At 40.2% G+C, this 18,627-nt stretch overlaps 1 protein-coding gene and 1 long non-coding RNA gene across 2 annotated transcripts in view; one reads left to right on the forward strand and one right to left on the reverse strand.

Moving 5' to 3' along the window:
• Positions 1 to 597: 597 nt before the first annotated feature.
• Positions 598 to 1,614, forward strand: LOC107573829 (uncharacterized). The gene is made up of 3 exons (XR_001607576.1): positions 598 to 631; positions 1,081 to 1,230; positions 1,533 to 1,614. It is a non-coding gene; the product is annotated as an uncharacterized lncRNA (long non-coding RNA).
• A 2,593-nt stretch (positions 1,615 to 4,207) lies between these two features.
• Positions 4,208 to 18,627, reverse strand: part of ublcp1 (ubiquitin-like domain containing CTD phosphatase 1) — a 38,085-nt gene continuing 23,665 nt past the window's right edge. The window contains exon 12 of the mRNA XM_016260280.1: positions 4,208 to 5,252. Coding sequence (XP_016115766.1) covers positions 5,225 to 5,252 — 28 coding nt within the window. The 3' untranslated portion in view covers positions 4,208 to 5,224. The remainder of the gene's footprint in view (positions 5,253 to 18,627) is intronic.

Here is an 18,627-nt window from a genome sequence, read left to right on the forward strand (position 1 = left end):
TGCTATTCTATTTGAAAATTGTCCGGAATATCGTTCCATACCGATGAGCTGGAGAAATTGTTCTATCCAACACAATTATTCGCTAATATAGTCTATTTTTCCACTTTGAAGATTATTTTATGCACCGAATTTCTTGATAAGTAAATAAAATTATTGTTTAAAATAATGCACTTCAGAATCGATATTTTTATGTGAGGATCGATCCTTTCGATACAACATCGGTATCGAAAGTATCGATACTTAAGGATCGATCCGCCCATCCCTACTCTGGGCTGTGATAACAGCAAATCACAATGGATTATTTACCAAGATATGTGGATGTATGGGATTCTTTTGATTAAATATTTATCGTATAAGCATAGATGCGTGTTTACATTTTAGTTAGCAATTTAATAATGAAACTTGCAAAAGGTTAAATTCGCGTGCGAGACTGCTGATTTGCCAGAACTTTCGTTATGCTCCACCTAAAGCTAATAAATCAACGAGATGTTTTTGATCTTTGATCTAACTACAGTTATGTGAGTCTAGAATGTTTACACTGCACTAAACTTTGACGAACAACACTCAGACCCGCAAACAAACAGATGAAGAAGAGGAGGATGATGACGGTCCAGCGCACACAAGGAGAAAGGTTTGTTTTAGTTTCCACATTCTTATTTTTATGAATGTAACTGAATGTAATTACTTCAAGGATGTTAGAGTGAAGAGGACCTGTTTGTACTATTACTATTATAATTCTGAAGAAGAACGTTATTTTCAAATAATCTCATTTAACTAAATAAGCTAGTTGCAGTGATTCTTACCATGGCAATGTACTGCTGCAATCAAGTGTATATGCATCAATATGTCTGAGATCATTTGCAGTAGCTGTGCCCTGCTTTTACAGTTGCTAAATGTAAGCAGACTTATATGTTCAGGTGCTCACCAATATCAAAACACATGTAGCTGACTACAACAAAACAGAATAACAGTTTTTATTGCTACTTTAGTTGCTTCTTCACTTAGCATGTAGAAACATACAGGAATAACTGAATATTTATCTTAAATGTGCCACAAATGTCTTTTAACAATGTTTTGTAGTAACTAAGAGAAGTGTCATCGCAGAAGAAATGGCAGAAGTTCCTCAGACACCTGTGAACACCGAGCAGTGCTTGGAGTCAGACAGTAGACTTCATCTTTATTATACTTCTCTGACTGGACGAGCAAGGAGCAGTTAGAGTCCATGAGAAAGTAAGTTCAAGTACATGTCTGCACTGACCACGATTATACTATGTAATATAATGTTTTCTGCAACAATTGGGGGGAATCTTAACTGAGGAGACAAACTGACCAAGCTATGGATCTATTGAATGTGTAATTTTCAAGCATTTTATTGTGGCATTCACTGTTATTTTTCTGCACAGTGATGACTAGTGAAAAGTGTTTCTACTAATTTACTTAAGTATAGTTAACCCAGAATTCTGTAATCATTTACATTATTACATCAATCCCCCCTCATTTTTTTCAAACCCCTGACTTTTGTTTTTCTGCAGAACTCAAAAGAAGATACTTTGAAGAATGCTGGTAATCAAAACCAACAGGTTTCTCACGTGTAGACGACATAAAGGAAGTAAATGATTTTCATGTTTGGGTAAACTATCTCTTTAATTAGGATGATAAACACTTTAAATTTTAATCATACTGGACACAGCCACTTAATGTGCTAGAATTAAGTGGGTAAATAATAAGTAAATATAGTCTTTCAAACAAGCTTTGATACAATATATATACATTTACTTTAATTCAGTTTGGTGCATTCAGTTAAACCTTTAGTAATAGATACTTGTGCATTATTTGTTCTTTACAGGTGCAGAAATGAAAGCTCCCAAGCAAAGTACTCACTGGACTAAGATGTGGAAAGACATGCTGCACAATGAGCAACAACCAAGAACAGTATTAACTGATTACCTTTAAAAATGATTCATAATAACAGTTAGGTAATAATTATTAAAATTATTTTACCAAGTACAAAATCTTTAATTCCAAAACTTTGCCATTTACCAATGTGTTTCTCAAAACACCTTTTAAATTTGTAATGTTTTAACCTTTATTTATTAAATGTTACAGTCCAAGTGTACATATAAATGCCTCATTCATTCAAGTAAATGCATGGGTAATTTTGCAAAATGTGTTAAATATTTTATCTAAACTTGATGTTTAACTGCTGCTTTTTTGCTGTAATTGCATGGTGTTGTAAATAAATTTTCCTCATGCCAGCTTGATCAAGCTAGTTATTTAATGGACTTTAAAATTGCTTTCGTAATAATGAGATGTTTATAGATTTGTTAAGTGATGTTATTTATGTATTATAATCTATATAATTAAAATGAAAGTAAATGTTTTGTCTAGGTAACGTTATTAATTTTAAATTAAATATTAATGAACAGTACAGTAGAGTCCGGCTTGGATGCGATAGTGTCGGCAAGTTACAGCTGTCGCATCTGGTCCGGTTGATTCAGCCCAGAATCTGAAAGGGAGTACGCAAGTATCCAGGCCGGGTGCTGCAGATGGATCCGGGCCGATGGACAAGTATCTAACAGGTGAAAATTTAACTGAAAATGGCCCGAGAGTACGGAGAGGGATTGTGTATGAGGTAGAGGTAAATAGCCAGCAGACGTCAAATTGGTAAGTTTTCACTAGACTTTAGTGGAGTCAGCAGTTCGCTTGACCGTAAATAAGGATCTAATCCTAAAGTGTCTTATTTTTTTTTAATACCATTGTTTTCCGTTGTTGTTTAAGTGTTATTTTGGTTTCTGATCACCAAAGAGAGGCTAAGCAAGGTCCTAAAGATGGCGGCCGCAACAAAAAAGTCACGTGACTGAAACCCATGAATACCTACCTTTTCCGGTTTGTCTGATTTGTCATTGTGTTTTCTGACTTATGTTTTCTAAATTGTTGTTGTGCTTTCTGAATTGTTATTTTGTTTTCAGAATTGTGATCTGCTTTGCACTTCTCGGCCACCGTACTTATGTCATGTTGATCAAAATATATTATATTGGTTCTCTGTTGAATCATCTTACCCCCTACAAAACATTTAGTTTCTTTTTTTTTGTAAATGTGTCCGGAATTAATGAATCTCAGGTAAATCTTAAATTTCACTAATGAAGGGAAATGTGAAGTGTTAGATCCACCAATAATCTCACAAACCTTCAATTGGCGAGCACATGTAGACATACAGTGGGTACGGAAAGTATTCAGACCCCCTTAAATTGTTCACTCTTTGTTATATTGCAGCCATTTGCTAAATTCATTTAAGTTAATTTTTTTTCCCTCAATGTACACACCCCATATTGACAGAAAAACACAGAATTGTTGACATTTTTGCAGATTTATTAAAAAAGAAAAACTGAAATATCACATGGTCCTAAGTATTCAGACCTTTTCTCAGTATTTAGTAGAAGCACCCTTTTGATCTAATACAGCCATGAGTCTTTTTGGGAAAGATGCAACAAGTTTTTCACACCTGGATCTGGGGATCCTCTCCAGTTCTGTCAGGTTGGATGGTAAACGTTGGTGGACAGCCATTTTTAGGTCTCTCCAGAGATGCCACAGTGTTACAATTTCTGACAACTGAAGAACTAGCAAACAAACAGGGTCAACAGATAGGGAACAAGAACAGGAGTAAGGATGAATGGCAGAAGAGTAGGGAGGAAAAACAGAGGAAGAGGCCAAGGACATTGGCACATTTCCAGTGAAGTAAGGCCCACTATTGTGGACCATGTTATCAGTCATGACCTTACAATGGCTAAGGTGGGTCAAAAGGTGGAGCCAAATATTGGGAGGACAACAGCATTCTCAATCATTAAAGCATTTTGTAGACAGAACAGGTATTTTTAACAATGTGCACTGTACTGTAATACTGTACACTTAATGTAATGTTTCATATACATGGTTTGGACTGTCTTTTTTTGTATTTCAATGCCAGTGTACTGTAATTTGTTATCAGACCACCTGTAAAAGCACTGTGAATCCTGTCTAGTATTTTGGAATCAATATTGCTCATACAGTAATGTGTACTTTTAAAATTGATATATGCCATACAGAAAAAGTGCAGCCTTTTTTTTGTATTAAAATCATAGTTTACATCAGGAAGTACTGACAGTGATGGTTAGATTGACAACACAGCTTAGAATTTTTTATCTTGATTGTGAACAATGAAACACCGACTTATTCTGATGGCACTGATATGTTCACTGACATGAAGTTATTTTTGATAGATGATCTAAGGGTTTTGAGAAAGCAATCATTCTGTGGTGTTGTTTGTGCAAACTGATTTAAGAAATGCACCAAAGCAACTGAGAAAATTTGACAAAATGCAATACTGTTTACTTAAGTTATGTACTTTCCTTGATTACTTAACACATACTTGCAAAAACTGATGTGGGAGAAATATTTCCAAGCTTCAATGCTATGACCTGGTAGATAAATAATAAATGAATTAATAATAATAAACAACTGTCAGGATATTTGGTTTGACTTAATCTCCCTAGAATAAAGTGACTGCTCTAGTGAACAAAAAACATACATCACACTAACCATTTAACATTAGATTTGTATTTTAAAACAGTGGATGTAAACATGACAAATGTTCATTATTGTTCATTTGGAGAACTGTTTTTATCAGCTGATAAATATGCAAATTGCCTGCTCACCTATAAACCTCTTTTCTGTTGTCTGAAATTATATCTTTTTGGAATTTAGAGCCATTCAGACAGAATTATTGAAGACATGGATCAATTACACCTTGAAATTCTATGAGATTATACACATACACACACACACACACCATTCTCTCCCTGGACTAATATTTTGCAAAAAACTAAATTACATATGCATCATATGCTCTTTCAATCAGATGTTAACAATTTTCAAGTTACCACCTAATAAAAGTTGACATTCATCATATGAATAAGAATGTGTCAGGCAGGAAGTGAGGTAAGAGAAGCGTCATGCTTTAAATGTAGTCAATGCTATTATTTGTTGAATGCATTCATTGACCTGTTGAGGTAAACAGTGTTCTGAGGAATACAAGTGCTAGAATCACATTTGTCCTGCAGTAATGTCCTCACTATAAAGAGATGCAAGATGAACAACCCAAGATACAGAGAAGCTGATCTTTGGCTCAGCAGTTGTTTTCCAGCACCAGATCGTTCTAGGCAGCAGCTTCTCCTCAGTGCTGAAGATGTCATTGATTCTGCTTCTTTGAGAGGTACCTGTTGGAAAAGGAGACAAAATTATCAGGGTTGTAAAGATAATTGATTACACATTACACAGTTAATTACAAAATAAGCGTATTAATAAATTAGAACTAACCACAATTAGTCACATATCTTCATTTGCGAGACTTTTTCCAAAAAGACAAATTATTGTGGGAGACAAAGGTATTGAAGAGACAAAAGTGTTTATTCATACCGGTGTTATTCTAGTATCACTGATATACCAGTTTTCGTTAATATATTGGGCCCCATACTTCTAATAATACTAAGTATTATTATTATTTTTTTTATTTATTTTTTCAAGGTTTCTGAGCATTTTGGTGTCCTTAACATGCTCAAAAGCGTCTCCGGTTACACATGTAACCATGGTTCCCCGAGAGGGAACGAGATGTTGCACCCTTTAGCAGACACTATAGGACTGCCGCCATCAGGACCGATGTCTGAAGCATGTGTGAAACAGCTCCAATCCCCACGTAGCCTGGAAGTATGGAGAATATACACTCTTAAAAATAAAGGTGCTTCACGATGCCATAGAATAATCTTTTGGTCTAAATGGTTCCATAAAAAAAACCTGTGTTTTCACAAAAAAATGGTTCTATGGCATCGCTTGAAGAACCTTTTGAAGCACCTTTATCTTTAAGAGTGTACCTGTGAAATGTAAGTCATGCATTCAGGAAGACCACACATCTCAAACACATTAAACCGCACGAGTAGCCTAGTGTCTCTGTCAGCAGCACATGCAGCCTTTCTGTCAGAGCATATGTCCGAGCCGCTTAAACTAATATGCAAAACCAAACTATAAACTGTCTTACCAGTATTTAAAGGGCTTAATATGAAGCTTGTCACATGTTTAGAACAAAATTGGATTATGCACTTTCTCCGCAGCAGATCAGTTTGTGTCCTCCGCTATATTTTCAAATGCGTTCGTATCAAACTACTGTATATCGATATTGCCTCATATCAAATCGCTTATAAAGAAAATATCGATATATCGTACAAACTCGATATACCGCCCAGCCATAATGCAAAGTCTTGACAGTAGCAATGTTTTGTAGTAGAAGCAAGGATAGATGTGCCAAACATTACATCCAGTTTGTTCTGTCTTGCAACCCACAAGATTTGGCTAATTTTAGAGCTCAGCATGTCAGTCTCCCAGTCCATCAATGTAGCCTCACGTTGCACAGCTCTGGCTGGATCTATAACAATGGGCTGCATACTTTTTATACATTCGCTTTTATGTACATGTGTCACACCATTTCCAGAAGAGATCTCCATTCCTACGTAACTGAAACAGTTGTGCTCTTCACATCAAACTTTAAAGGGGTCATCGGATGCCCATTTTCCACAAGTTGATAGGATTCTTTAGGGTCTTAATGAAAAGTCTAACATAGTTTGGTTAAAATTTCTAAATGGTAGTGTAAAACAACACCATTTTTACCCTTTCAAAAACAGCTGTCTACAGCACACCATTTTATTGCATTCTGCTTAAATGCAAATGAGTTCTGCTAACCCCGCCCCTCTCTTCCGAGATGCTCTCTGAGAGATGGTAAACTTTAGCCGCATTCATCGTAAAACTTGCGATTGCGATTTGCAAAGATTCATTAAAAAAGCCTTACACTCACTTCTTCTGGAGGTAAAGCTGGATCACGAATGATTCGTGCAAACATAGACGCATTTAGGTAGATCGGGGGCGCATTCCCTTCAGAAAACAAAGGTAATCCACTGCGTCTTCAGCGACTCAGATGTCGGGAGTAAATGACGACTGCTATGTCGTCATTTACTGTCATTATTACATCCAACAACAGAACACCTCGATCGCTTAGGAGTCATTCTTGTCTACATCTGCTCCGGCGGTGAAACAATGGCGGGTCTATGGTAAGACACCAGTCCAGTCTGTGCTGAAACGCTACTGTCAATCAAACAATCGTGGCAGGGGCCTGTCTGTGTGACGTCACACAGACAGGCATCTTAGAACCGCTTGATTTGAGAAAGAGGAAATTATTTTTAACAAGACAAAAAAAAAAAAAAGAAATCACTGGGTGGATCTTTATCATTATAGGGAGGTTGTGTAGAAGACACTGCCAACACACATTTCAGTTCAAACAGCTTGTAAAAGTGCATGTCGCATCCGATGACCCCTTTAAAAGCAGCTTTCAAATGTGGGATGGCCAAGGAGGAAAACGTTTTAGAACCTCCCCATAAAAAAAAGTAATCAACGTGAAAAGCAAGAACTCCAGTTAACTCCCCACTGTCATCCAGCCAGTAGAACACAGCAGGGTCAATCTTTGACACATGGCCTCCTAGCTGCTGCATAGTATCCTTGACCTTGCTGTAACAGTACAGAGAAGCATCTGCCAAACCATACACACATTTGTTCAACTTCCACATGGTTCTATTGCACTGCGCTTCTGGAGGAGCTTGTGGTACACTTTGTTCCCGGTCTCGTATCACTCTTCTGTTGGCGGCAATTGTCTGCGTAAGGCTCTTTAAATTGTTTCAGAGCATTCAACCTCTGTAAATGCTCTTCTTGAGCTGAAATGTGCTGTCCTACCCATGCACTCACACTGGTACCTTCAAAAGCTGGTGGTTTATCAGTAAGGACTGATGGCAGATTTGGATTTTGTCCAAACACAAGCTAATAGGGGTGGCATGGAATTTTTGCCATCGGTGCCCAATCTAGAGCAGTTTTCCAGTCTATTGTCTTTTTTAACATTCAGCAGTATTTCTGTGAGGGTCTGATTTTGTGTTTCTAAAAGACCATTACTCCAGGGACTATATGCTGCTGTGGTCTTTACCTCAATGTTGAACATTTCTGCTATGTCCCTCATTTCCTCATTGTTAAACTCTCCACCATTGTCACTAAACATTCTTTTAGGTGGACCATGTATGCTGATCCAGCAATGAATGTTCACAATTTCACTTGCCTTTTTTGTGGCCACAATGCTTCCAGTAGTAAACCGTGTGAAATTGTCAGTGACATGATACCATACTCCTGCTTCCAGTTCATGCAGGTCCACAGCCACTGTTTCATTGTAACTTGAGGCCAAAAGCAGCCCCACAGCACGTTTGGGTCTGCTGAATCCAACACGTTTCACAGCCGTCCACTATGTCCTTTAATATTATGGTGCATTTCTCATCATAATTACCTGAAGAGGTCAGCAGCTTTTCAGTCTTTCCACAGAGGTACGTCCAAACTGTTTATGCAGTTTCAATAGGGCTCTCTTTTTTTCTTTTGTAGTCATGTTCTCCGTCACTGTCAAAAGTTCATCTTCATTACACTTTTCAGCGTCACATGACAGGTCTTTATGCAGTAGGTTCACACAGTAATGTCCTGATGGGGTAAGTTCAAGGGTCACATGATGCTTGAACATTATTGCCTTTTCATTCAAAAAAATTCAGTACAACTCCAGCTCTTTTTAATGAAGTTTTACGGTTTGGGTCTGCTGAATCCAACACGTTTCACAGCCGTCCACCATGTCCTTTAATATTATGGTGCATTTCTTATCATAATTACCTGAAGAGGTCAGCAGCTTTTCAGTCTTTCCACAGAGGCACGTCCAAACTGTTTATGCAGTTTCAATAGGGCTCTCTTTTTTTCTTTTGTAGTCATGTTCTCCGTCACTGTCAAAAGTTCATCTTCATTACACTTTTCAGTGTCACATGACAGGTCTTTATGCAGTAGGTTCACACAGTAATGTCCTGATGGGGTAAGTTCAAGGGTCACAGGATGCTTGAACATTATTGCTTTTTCATTCAAAAAAATTCAGTACAACTCCAGCTCTTTTTAATGAAGTTTTACTCCTTTAGCAAAGGGATATCTATGGAAGTCCTAAGAGGCCATGGATTATTAATATCTTTTTCTTTCTTGTTTTCTTGTGATCTCGACATAACGAAGGTTGTTTCCTCGTGATCATGACTTATACATGGATAGTTCACCCAAAAATGAAAATTAGCCCATTATTTACTCACCCTCAAGCCATCCTAGAAGTATATGACTTCCTTCTTTCAGACGAATATTATTTTTCTCGTTTTTGAGGATTAACACGGTATGGGTGTTGCTTTATGGGGGAACAGTTACCTACGGCTATGTCATGAGTGATCACAGAGGTTCTGCCAGGAACATCAGAAAAGAGCATGGGGTACTTATTAAACAGCTGGACAAGAGATTCCTTCTGATCTTGAGGCAAGTATGCAAGGTAATCATCAAGTTGATTTAATACGGTTGAATTTTGAAAATGTTCAGGCATTAATTCACCCACATCTGGATCATCTGAGGAGCAGAGAGCAGCAGGCACCACCACAGCAGGTTCAGCTGGCTCAGCTTCCTTGTTTAAAGGAACTTCTGTTTCACTTTTACTCACATACGACTTCAACATATTAATGTGACAAACTCTGTTCTTTCTCCTGCGATCTGGAGTAGAAATTACATAATCAGTCTCACTCAACTTTTTCTCGACACTGTAGGAGCCAGCAAATCTAGCATGCAGTGCTGAGAACGGAACGGGGAGTAAAACAAACACTTGATCACCAGGCGGGAAGTGCGTTTAACAGACCTTCTGTCAAATCTCGCCTTCATTTTAGACTGAGTACGCACAAGATGATCTTTAGCAATGTCACAGGCACGATGCAGTCGTTCACGGAAGTTACTGACATGGTCTAACAGGTTGGTGCCAAGTGGAGTTTTTGATATAAGCTGTTCTTGAAGGAGTTTTAGGGGTCCGCGAACTGTGTGACCAAACACAAGTTCAGACGGACTGAACCCTAATGATTCCTGGACAGTTTCTCGGACAGCAAACAGCAGCAAAGGCAGACCTTCTACCCAGTCTTTTCCTGTACTCCCACAGTATGTACGGAGCATGGACTTGAGAGCCTATTGAAAATGTTCTAACACCCCTTGCGGTGAGAGGCGCTAGACATCTGATGAGAAACCCCCAACTCAAGCAAACAGCTTTGAGGTGAAGTTGGAGCCTTGGTCAGTTTGAATGACGAAGCTGTTCTTGAAGGAGTTTTAGGGGTCCGCGAACTGTGTGACCAAACACAAGTTCAGACGGATTGAACCCTAATGATTCCTGGACAGTTTCTCGGACAGCAAACAGCAGCAAAGGCAGACCTTCTACCCAGTCTTTTCCTGTACTCCCACAGTATGTACGGAGCATGGACTTGAGAGCCTATTGAAAATGTTCTAACACCCCTTGCGGTGAGAGGCGCTAGACATCTGATGAGAAACCCCCAACTCAAGCAAACAGCTTTGAGGTGAAGTTGGAGCCTTGGTCAGTTTGAATGACCTTCGGTAGTCCAAACATGGAGCAGAACTTGATCTCTTTGACTATGATGTTAGCTCTCAGGGAATGCAGTGGAACAGCTTCTGGGAACCGTGTGGCAGCACACATCAACGTTAGAAGATACTGATGACCTGCTTTTGACTTGGGCAAGGGTCCAACACAATCCAAGATCAAGCGTTCAAATGGCTCATTCATCACTGGTATAGGATGAAGAGGAGCGGAGGGAACAGTCTGGTTGGGCTTACCTGAGATTTGACAATCATGGCAAGCTCGGCAGTAACTCACTACACTGTTCCTCAATCCAGGCCAGTAGAAGTACTTTAAGATGCACTTATACGTCTTAGTGATGCCAAGGTGACCAGACAAGGGATGCTCATGCGCCAGCTTCAGGACCTGGGGACGGTAAGCAGAAGGTAAGACAAGTGGATGTGCAGCTAACACGTCACCATTCACTTGTGGTCGCAGGAGTACACCATCATCCCAATAATATGTAACTGGACCACCTGGAGCTTTATCCAAACTGACAGCAGCATCCAGACAGAGCAACAGAGATGGATCAGTTTTCTGAGCGAGGTCCTCCTTTCCAACTTTTAAGGAAGTTGCAGCCGAGTCAGAGTTAATCTTTTCACAAGAAGAGGAGATCTCAGATTTAATGAGCAGTGTGCATTCTGAATGACCTTCGGTAGTCCAAACATGGAGCAGAACTTGATCTCTTTGACTATGATGTTAGCTCTCAGGGAATGCAGTGGAACAGCTTCTGGGAACCGTGTGGCAGCACACATCAACGTTAGAAGATACTGATGACCTGCTTTTGACTTGGGCAAGGGTCCAACACAATCCAAGATCAAGCGTTCAAATGGCTCATTCATCACTGGTATAGGATGAAGAGGAGCGGAGGGAACAGTCTGGTTGGGCTTACCTGAGATTTGACAATCATGGCAAGCTCGGCAGTAACTCACTACACTGTTCCTCAATCCAGGCCAGTAGAAGTACTTTAAGATGCACTTATACGTCTTAGTGATGCCAAGGTGACCAGACAAGGGATGCTCATGCGCCAGCTTCAGGACCTGGGGACGGTAAGCAGAAGGTAAGACAAGTGGATGTGCAGCTAACACGTCACCATTCACTTGTGGTCGCAGGAGTACACCATCATCCCAATAATATGTAACTGGACCACCTGGAGCTTTATCCAAACTGACAGCAGCATCCAGACAGAGCAACAGAGATGGATCAGTTTTCTGAGCGAGGTCCTCCTTTCCAACTTTTAAGGAAGTTGCAGCCGAGTCAGAGTTAATCTTTTCACAAGAAGAGGAGATCTCAGATTTAATGAGCAGTGTGCATTCTGAAAGGAGTCTGCTCATCTACAAAACTCTAGCGTCTAAACGGACATGTAGAAGAGAATACTGACCGGTGTGTGAGTGCGAACTCATCCGCTAACACTGCAGCTTCAGAGAGTGAATTTATCTTTTGCTCATTTAGGTGAACTACAATGTTCTCAGGAATACAATTTTTTAACTCTTCAAGCAAAATAAGTTCCTGCAGTTGATCAAGACTGGTAACTTTACTAGCTAAGCACCATTTTTCAAAGAGGGTTCTCTTTTCTTGTGCAAACTCAAACTCGTTTGTTTGGCTGTTTTCGCTATACCTCGTAAGCGCTGGCGATATGCTTCAGGCACCAGTTCATATGCACGTAGCACCGCTGCATTCACAACATCATAATCCAAGGACTGCCCTATTGGTAGTGTAGCACATACCTCTTGGGCCTTACCCACAAAGTTACATTGAAGCAGTAGACCCCATATATCCTTGGGCCAACCCAATTTTTCAGCAATTCACTCAAAGGCTATGAAGTAAGCATCTACCTCAGCTTCTGGAAAGGGAGGTACTAATTTAATATACTTTGCTACATCAAAGTTAACATTAGGGGTACCAAAATTAACAGTACTACTCTGTACCGGAACAGCAGTCAAGGGTAAGGAAGGTCTAGAGCGTGGAGCTAGCACAGGCTTATGGCGTAAAGTCTCTGCCTCAATTGCTAAACTTTTAAGCTTAATATCTCGCTGAGCCTGTACTTCAATGGCACGGAGATGGATAACTTGAGTATCATGCTCCTGTTTTTTGATTGCTAGATCAAGTTATTTTAGCTTGATCGCTAATAAAGGATCCATGCTTGGTCCCCTCCTCTACCCCTTCAGTCTGTGAATCAGTCGGTAAGATACCAGCGTTAACTAACGCAGTGTACAGTTGATCTTTTTCAACCGCTTTTGTTATATCCCTAGACACAGATATATTAAAGAAGTCCACAATTAACAGCAAGTCCTTCTTACGGCAGCGATTGAAATCTTCTGAGGGAGCGAGGGTAAACTCAACCAAATCAAATTCCATTCCACATAATATGACCGCACTGCCCCTACCAAAGAAAAGAAAACAGCCAAAACTTAGTTTAAACAATACAAGAAATATCAAAGTACAAATTAGCTTGAAATGGTCACAATAAACAAGCTATCAATTTATCAAGCTATCAAAAGTCTTCGTATTACACAGAATAAAACAAAGTTCAGCTTCACTTTGTACCAAATGGAATATTTCACTCCTTTACTGTGTTGAATAAACAACAGACGAGCACCCAATTTTCACTGTTACGTCCCAGATGTAAGGGTCTAGGGCAGGGGTAGGCAAGTTTGGTCCTAGAGAGCCACAGTCCTGCAGAGTTCAGCTCCAACCCTAATCAAACACACCTGAACAAGCTAAACAATCTCTTCAGGATTACTAAGGCTATAGGCAGGTGACTTTTGTTTTCAGGGTTGGAGCTGAACTCTGCGGCTCTCTAGGACCAAACTTGCCTACCCCTGGTCTAGGGTAAGGGGGTAACAGAGAAAAGTAAACATAAATTTGGTTGGGGTGAGTGAGTACCAGTACCCTGCCCAGCACAACAGTGGGGTGAGTGAGTACCAGTCCCCTGCCCAGCACAACAGACACGTTAAGTTCCAAAATAAAGTATTTTATTTACAAAATTTCCAAATGACAAAGAAAAATGGGAAGCAAAATAGATTTCAGGAGGGGGAAAGGCTAAAACAACAAACAAAAGGACCCTCTAACTAGTTAAGGAGTAAAACTGACAAAACAAAAGAAAATTAACAGAAATGTACGCTAACTCCCTAACTAAGTAAAAACAAGAGAAAAAGATTCACAAATAAAATAGCACCCACCTTCCTACGGCTTCCAACACAGAGAGACACGTAGCGCAACAACAACGCTAATTACCTTTCGGAAGGCTACAATAAGCCATAACCAGAGTAAGTTTTACACAGTATCAATCGCTGACAAAACTACAAGAGCAACACAAGGCAAGCGAGAGGTACTACACTCTGGAAGTCAAGCTTCAGTGTGGTAAGCATGTTGAACAGCTTTTGAGCTTGCAGCCCCTGCACAGTAACGAGCGCCAGGTGCGAGTGATCACCTTCCTCTCCTCCGCACCTGGTTGAGCAGCAGTAACACATGGAGAGACAGAGAAAGAGCACACAGCGGTACGTAGCAACCAACAATATTGTATAAATAAACACGGAACGTAACAATTAGTTCTTGTTTTTGAGGATTAACACGGTATAGGTGTTGCTTTATGGAGTAATATAAAAAATTGACTTTGATCTTCCAAGCTGTTTGATGGCAGTCAGCGGGTGTTGTAGTTCATCAGTCCAAAAGAAGTGAAATAAAGCGCATTCATCCATAATAAAAAGTACCTCACACGGCTCAGGGGGTGAACAAAGGCCTCCTGTAGTGAATCGATGCAATTTTGTAAGAAAGATATCCATATTCAAAATGTAATAATCACTTTAATCTAGCTTGCGCAAACAGTTGTACACGGAACAACATCCCAAGCTTGTAACACACATGATATCAGTCACAGCATATCCTACATCACTACTAAAAATTACAAATGATATATAATTTTATTTAAAATAAAAGGAAAATAAAAGTGAGCTGAATCCAAGCAGCTCTAAACGATTTTAGAATAGTTCTCTGCATCCTTCTGAAGTCGCTCCGCCTGTGTTTGCGGTGTTGCTTTAGCCATTTAAACAAGTTAATTACACAAACAAAATTGCTTGACAGGGAAGTCGTGGCCTAATGGTTAGAGAGTCGGACTCGTAACCCAAAGGTTGCGAGTTCGAGTCTCAAGTCCGGCAGGAATTGTAGGTGGGGGGAGTGAATGTACAGCGCTCTATTCCACCTTCAATACCACAACTGAGGTGCCCTTGAGCAAGGCATCGAACCCCCAACTGCTCCCCGGGGTGCCGTAGCATAAATGGCTGCCCACTGCTCCGGGTGTGTGTTCACGGTGTGTGTGTGTGCACTTAGGATGGGTTAAATGCAGAGCACTAATTCCTAGTATGGGTAAACATACTTGGCCACATGTCATGTCACTTTAAAAAAAAAAAAAAAAAAGTTTATCATACGTCTCTGGAAAAAATATCAACAGTGATTGATTAGCCTTTATTTGTAAATGTATTTATGTATTGTAGACGTTATTACTAAGCGAAGCACAATTTGCTGAAATATCCATAACATAGGCCTATCTGTTGATCAGATGCGTGTGGAGTTTATTACTATAGCAACAGTAGATCAAACAAATCAAACAATCATTGTAAAAAAAATTGAGATAAGAAAATATTAAGTCGTGACAACGAGAAAACAACTTTCCTTATGTCGAGATCACAAGAAAATTAAGTCGCGATCATGAGAAAACAAGAAATAAAAATATTAATAATCCATGGCCTCTTAGGACTTCTGTAGATATTTACTGGAATTACTTCAGTCTCTATGTGGCATTTAGTCTGTCCGATTATGGCTGGAATTTTTAATTTATGTGCTGAGTGCACAACTCTTTGTCGTCAAACTTGAAAGACTGTCTATGCACATTTGTTTTTGCTCTGCTGGTTTTAATCCACTAACATAATGATCAAGCCATTTCTGTCCACACACTCTTTTGGTGCACGCTGTATCAATAACTGCTGTCCCAAGTGATTCGACCATGAATATTGCATCTTCGATTGTTTTTGTGGATGTGACTTATTCTCTTTCTTACTGAAATCTGTGAAATATGCAGAATTATCCTTAATGTGACTTTCATGAACGTGGTTTTCGCCAAAAATCTGTTTTAGAGCAGATTTCATGTCAGAGAAAGTCAGAGTAGAACAAGCAGTAAATGCTAACTATTTGTCTTTTAACATCAAGGCCCACAGTGTCTGGAAGTATCATACCAAAATGACGTAGCTTGTTATATTTGCATTCAAACTCGATGATATAATCAGTCATCACAACTCCATGCTCTCTGGTGATCCAATCAAACTCCGTATGCACGTCATATTGGCAATCTCTTTCCTCCTTTAAAAACACAGACTCCAAAATGTCTAGAATTTTTTTCATACCATCATCCTTGTTCAAATCATCTGCGGGTATTTTCAGAGTGGTATCTCTTGCTCTCCCTGTTGGCAATAATACAACAGCCAGGGCTTTGTTTCTTGCCTTCCAGTTCAGTAACGTGCATCCACATTTCCACCTAATTTTTCCAACTCTCATATGACTTCTTTTCATCAAACTATGAACTACTATTATTACTACTATAATAATAACAAACAAAGATATCCCGTTCGTCTCATTTATTTCAGTGGCTCACAACAACTTAAGGAAAAACATGAACACTCTCTTTATGCCAAAAACTTCTGTGCCCCCTAGTGGACACAGAGCAAACTCAACTTAACACCAGCCCCCTCAGAAGTTTTAGAGGAAGACTTGGGACGGCGGGGAATGAACTTCCTGAAGGGAGCGGACTGCGCCTTCGCCTCCCTGAACTTCTCGACCACCGCCTCAACGGAAGTGCCGAAAAGCCCGGAAGGCGAAAGCGGAGCATCAAGAACAAAGGCTTTCTCCTTCCTCCCGATGTCCGTGAGATTTATCCACAAATGATTCTAAGTAGCCACCAATGCTGCCATTGCAGGCCCAATGCTTAGTGGTGAAGAGCCAAGTCTGTAGTGAGGCGCAGTTCCTCAATTGCCTCAGGAGACAAACCCTTGCCCTCATCTAGGTCTTTAAGCAAGTTAGCTTGGTAGGATTGTAACAGCTATTGTGTGCAAGGCTCCACCAGCTTGACCTGCCGCCACATATGGCCAATGGCAGGGCGCCATTCAGATGCGAGGTGGTCTGATGTGGTCTGGATGGCAGAGCAGGAGTCTTTAAAGAAGACAACTCACCCTGGGAGAGATAGCTTGCAAGCTTCTCCTCTACAGGAGCCATCTTAACCGTGCTCAGCCACACCCTCAACATTAGCGTAATCTGCATGCTGAAAAAGATGCAGCCGAGCTGAATATGGTCTGTCCCACGATCTCACTAATTCTGTGTGGAGGTCGGGAAGAAAGGGGAGACTAGGGGAGGTTATGACCAGCCAGAAAGCGCTCGCCCAATCTGCCACAGGTGGGTTTCTGCCTTTCACGTGACCAGACTAAATCGAGCCTCTTAGTGGCGCGCGCCATTACCGCCAGCATTTTCCAGTATGCGGGGCTGGAGTTAGGTTGGGAAGATTCAGTGCTCACACTTTCATCGACAACCACATCCACATCCTCACTTTCACTAGATGAGCCCAATAAAGTGCTATCTGCGCGATCAGATAACCCAAGAGAAAAAGCAGAAGCTCGGCCTACAAACCCCACATTCTGAGTCTTCATTGTGCATTGGAGGCAGCGGGACCCTAACCACGAGACGCAGACTCATCCCTTGAGAAGAGGTACAAATGCGAACAAAGCTATTTCACTGAGAATTTCTCACAATGAGCACATTGAGAGCCGACTTTCTAAACACACACTTTCTAAAACGCTCACTTGCCTTTGTTTCTCTTTAACGTCTTCACACATACTGACAAAAAAAACGTCTCCTAAGACAAACAAAAGTTGGTGACGTATTCGGCAGGTGCCCTCTTATACTTCCGGGCGCCTGTCTGTGACGTCACGGGCTATGTGGGCCAATGGGATTGGAGTTATTTCACACGTGCTTCAGACACTGGTCCTGCTCGCGGCAGTCCCATAGTGTTTGCTAGAGCAGTGGTTACCAAACTTTTTGAAAGCATGGCACCACTTTGTAGTGTTTTTTTCCCCACGGCACCCCAACCCAATTAAACTAAATGTACATGTGTAGGCCTACATATATTAAATTAAATCCAGATGAGCAAACAACAAATGAAGCATAAACAGCAGCATTTTCTGAAGTCCACAGTCAACGCAGCCATCTACCAGGACATTTTAGAGCGCTTCATGCTTCCTTCTGCTGACCAGCTTTTTGAAGATGCTGATTTCATTTTCCAGCAGGACTTGGCACCTGCCCACACTGCCAAATGTACCAAAAGCTGGTTAAATGACCATGATGTTGGTGTGCTTGATTGGCCAGCAAACTCACCAAACCTGAATCCCATAGAGAATCTATGGGGTATTGTCAAGAGGAAGATGAGAGACACCAGACCCAACAATGCAGATGACCTGAAGGCCGCTATCAAAGCAACCTTAGCTTCCATTACACCTGAGCAGTGCCACAGGCTGATCGCCTCCATGCCACGCCGCACTGATGCAGTAATTCATGCAAAAGGAGCCCCTACCAAGTATTGAGTACATGTACAGTAAATTAACATACTTTCCAGAAGTATACAATAAAAATAAAACGTACTTCAAATAAAAAGCCGAACTTGAACTTTGAACTTATTACTAATGCATTCCCTTCTGGATCCTTGAACTTTCCAGAAGTTTACCGATTTCAAATGACCTCCTGGGTAGTGTGCTTTATAGTGTCATTTCTAATCACCATGTGAACAACATGTCAGAAGTCACATTTCAAGCACTGACTAGAAATGAATTATTTACATTAAAAAGGCCAATTATACAAAAGGCCAACAATTCAATAGTTTTTTATTGGTCTTATGAAGTATTCTAATTTGTTGAGATAGTGAATTGGTGGGTTTTTGTTAAATGTGAGCCAAAATCATCACAATTAAAAGAACCAAAGACTTAAACTACTTCAGTCTGTGTGCACTGAATTTATTTAATACACGA

Source organism: Sinocyclocheilus grahami, unplaced genomic scaffold (assembly GCF_001515645.1).
Source record: "Sinocyclocheilus grahami isolate Dianchi unplaced genomic scaffold, SAMN03320097.WGS_v1.1 scaffold2045.1, whole genome shotgun sequence".
In the NCBI taxonomy this organism is placed as follows: Eukaryota; Metazoa; Chordata; class Actinopteri; order Cypriniformes; family Cyprinidae; genus Sinocyclocheilus; species Sinocyclocheilus grahami.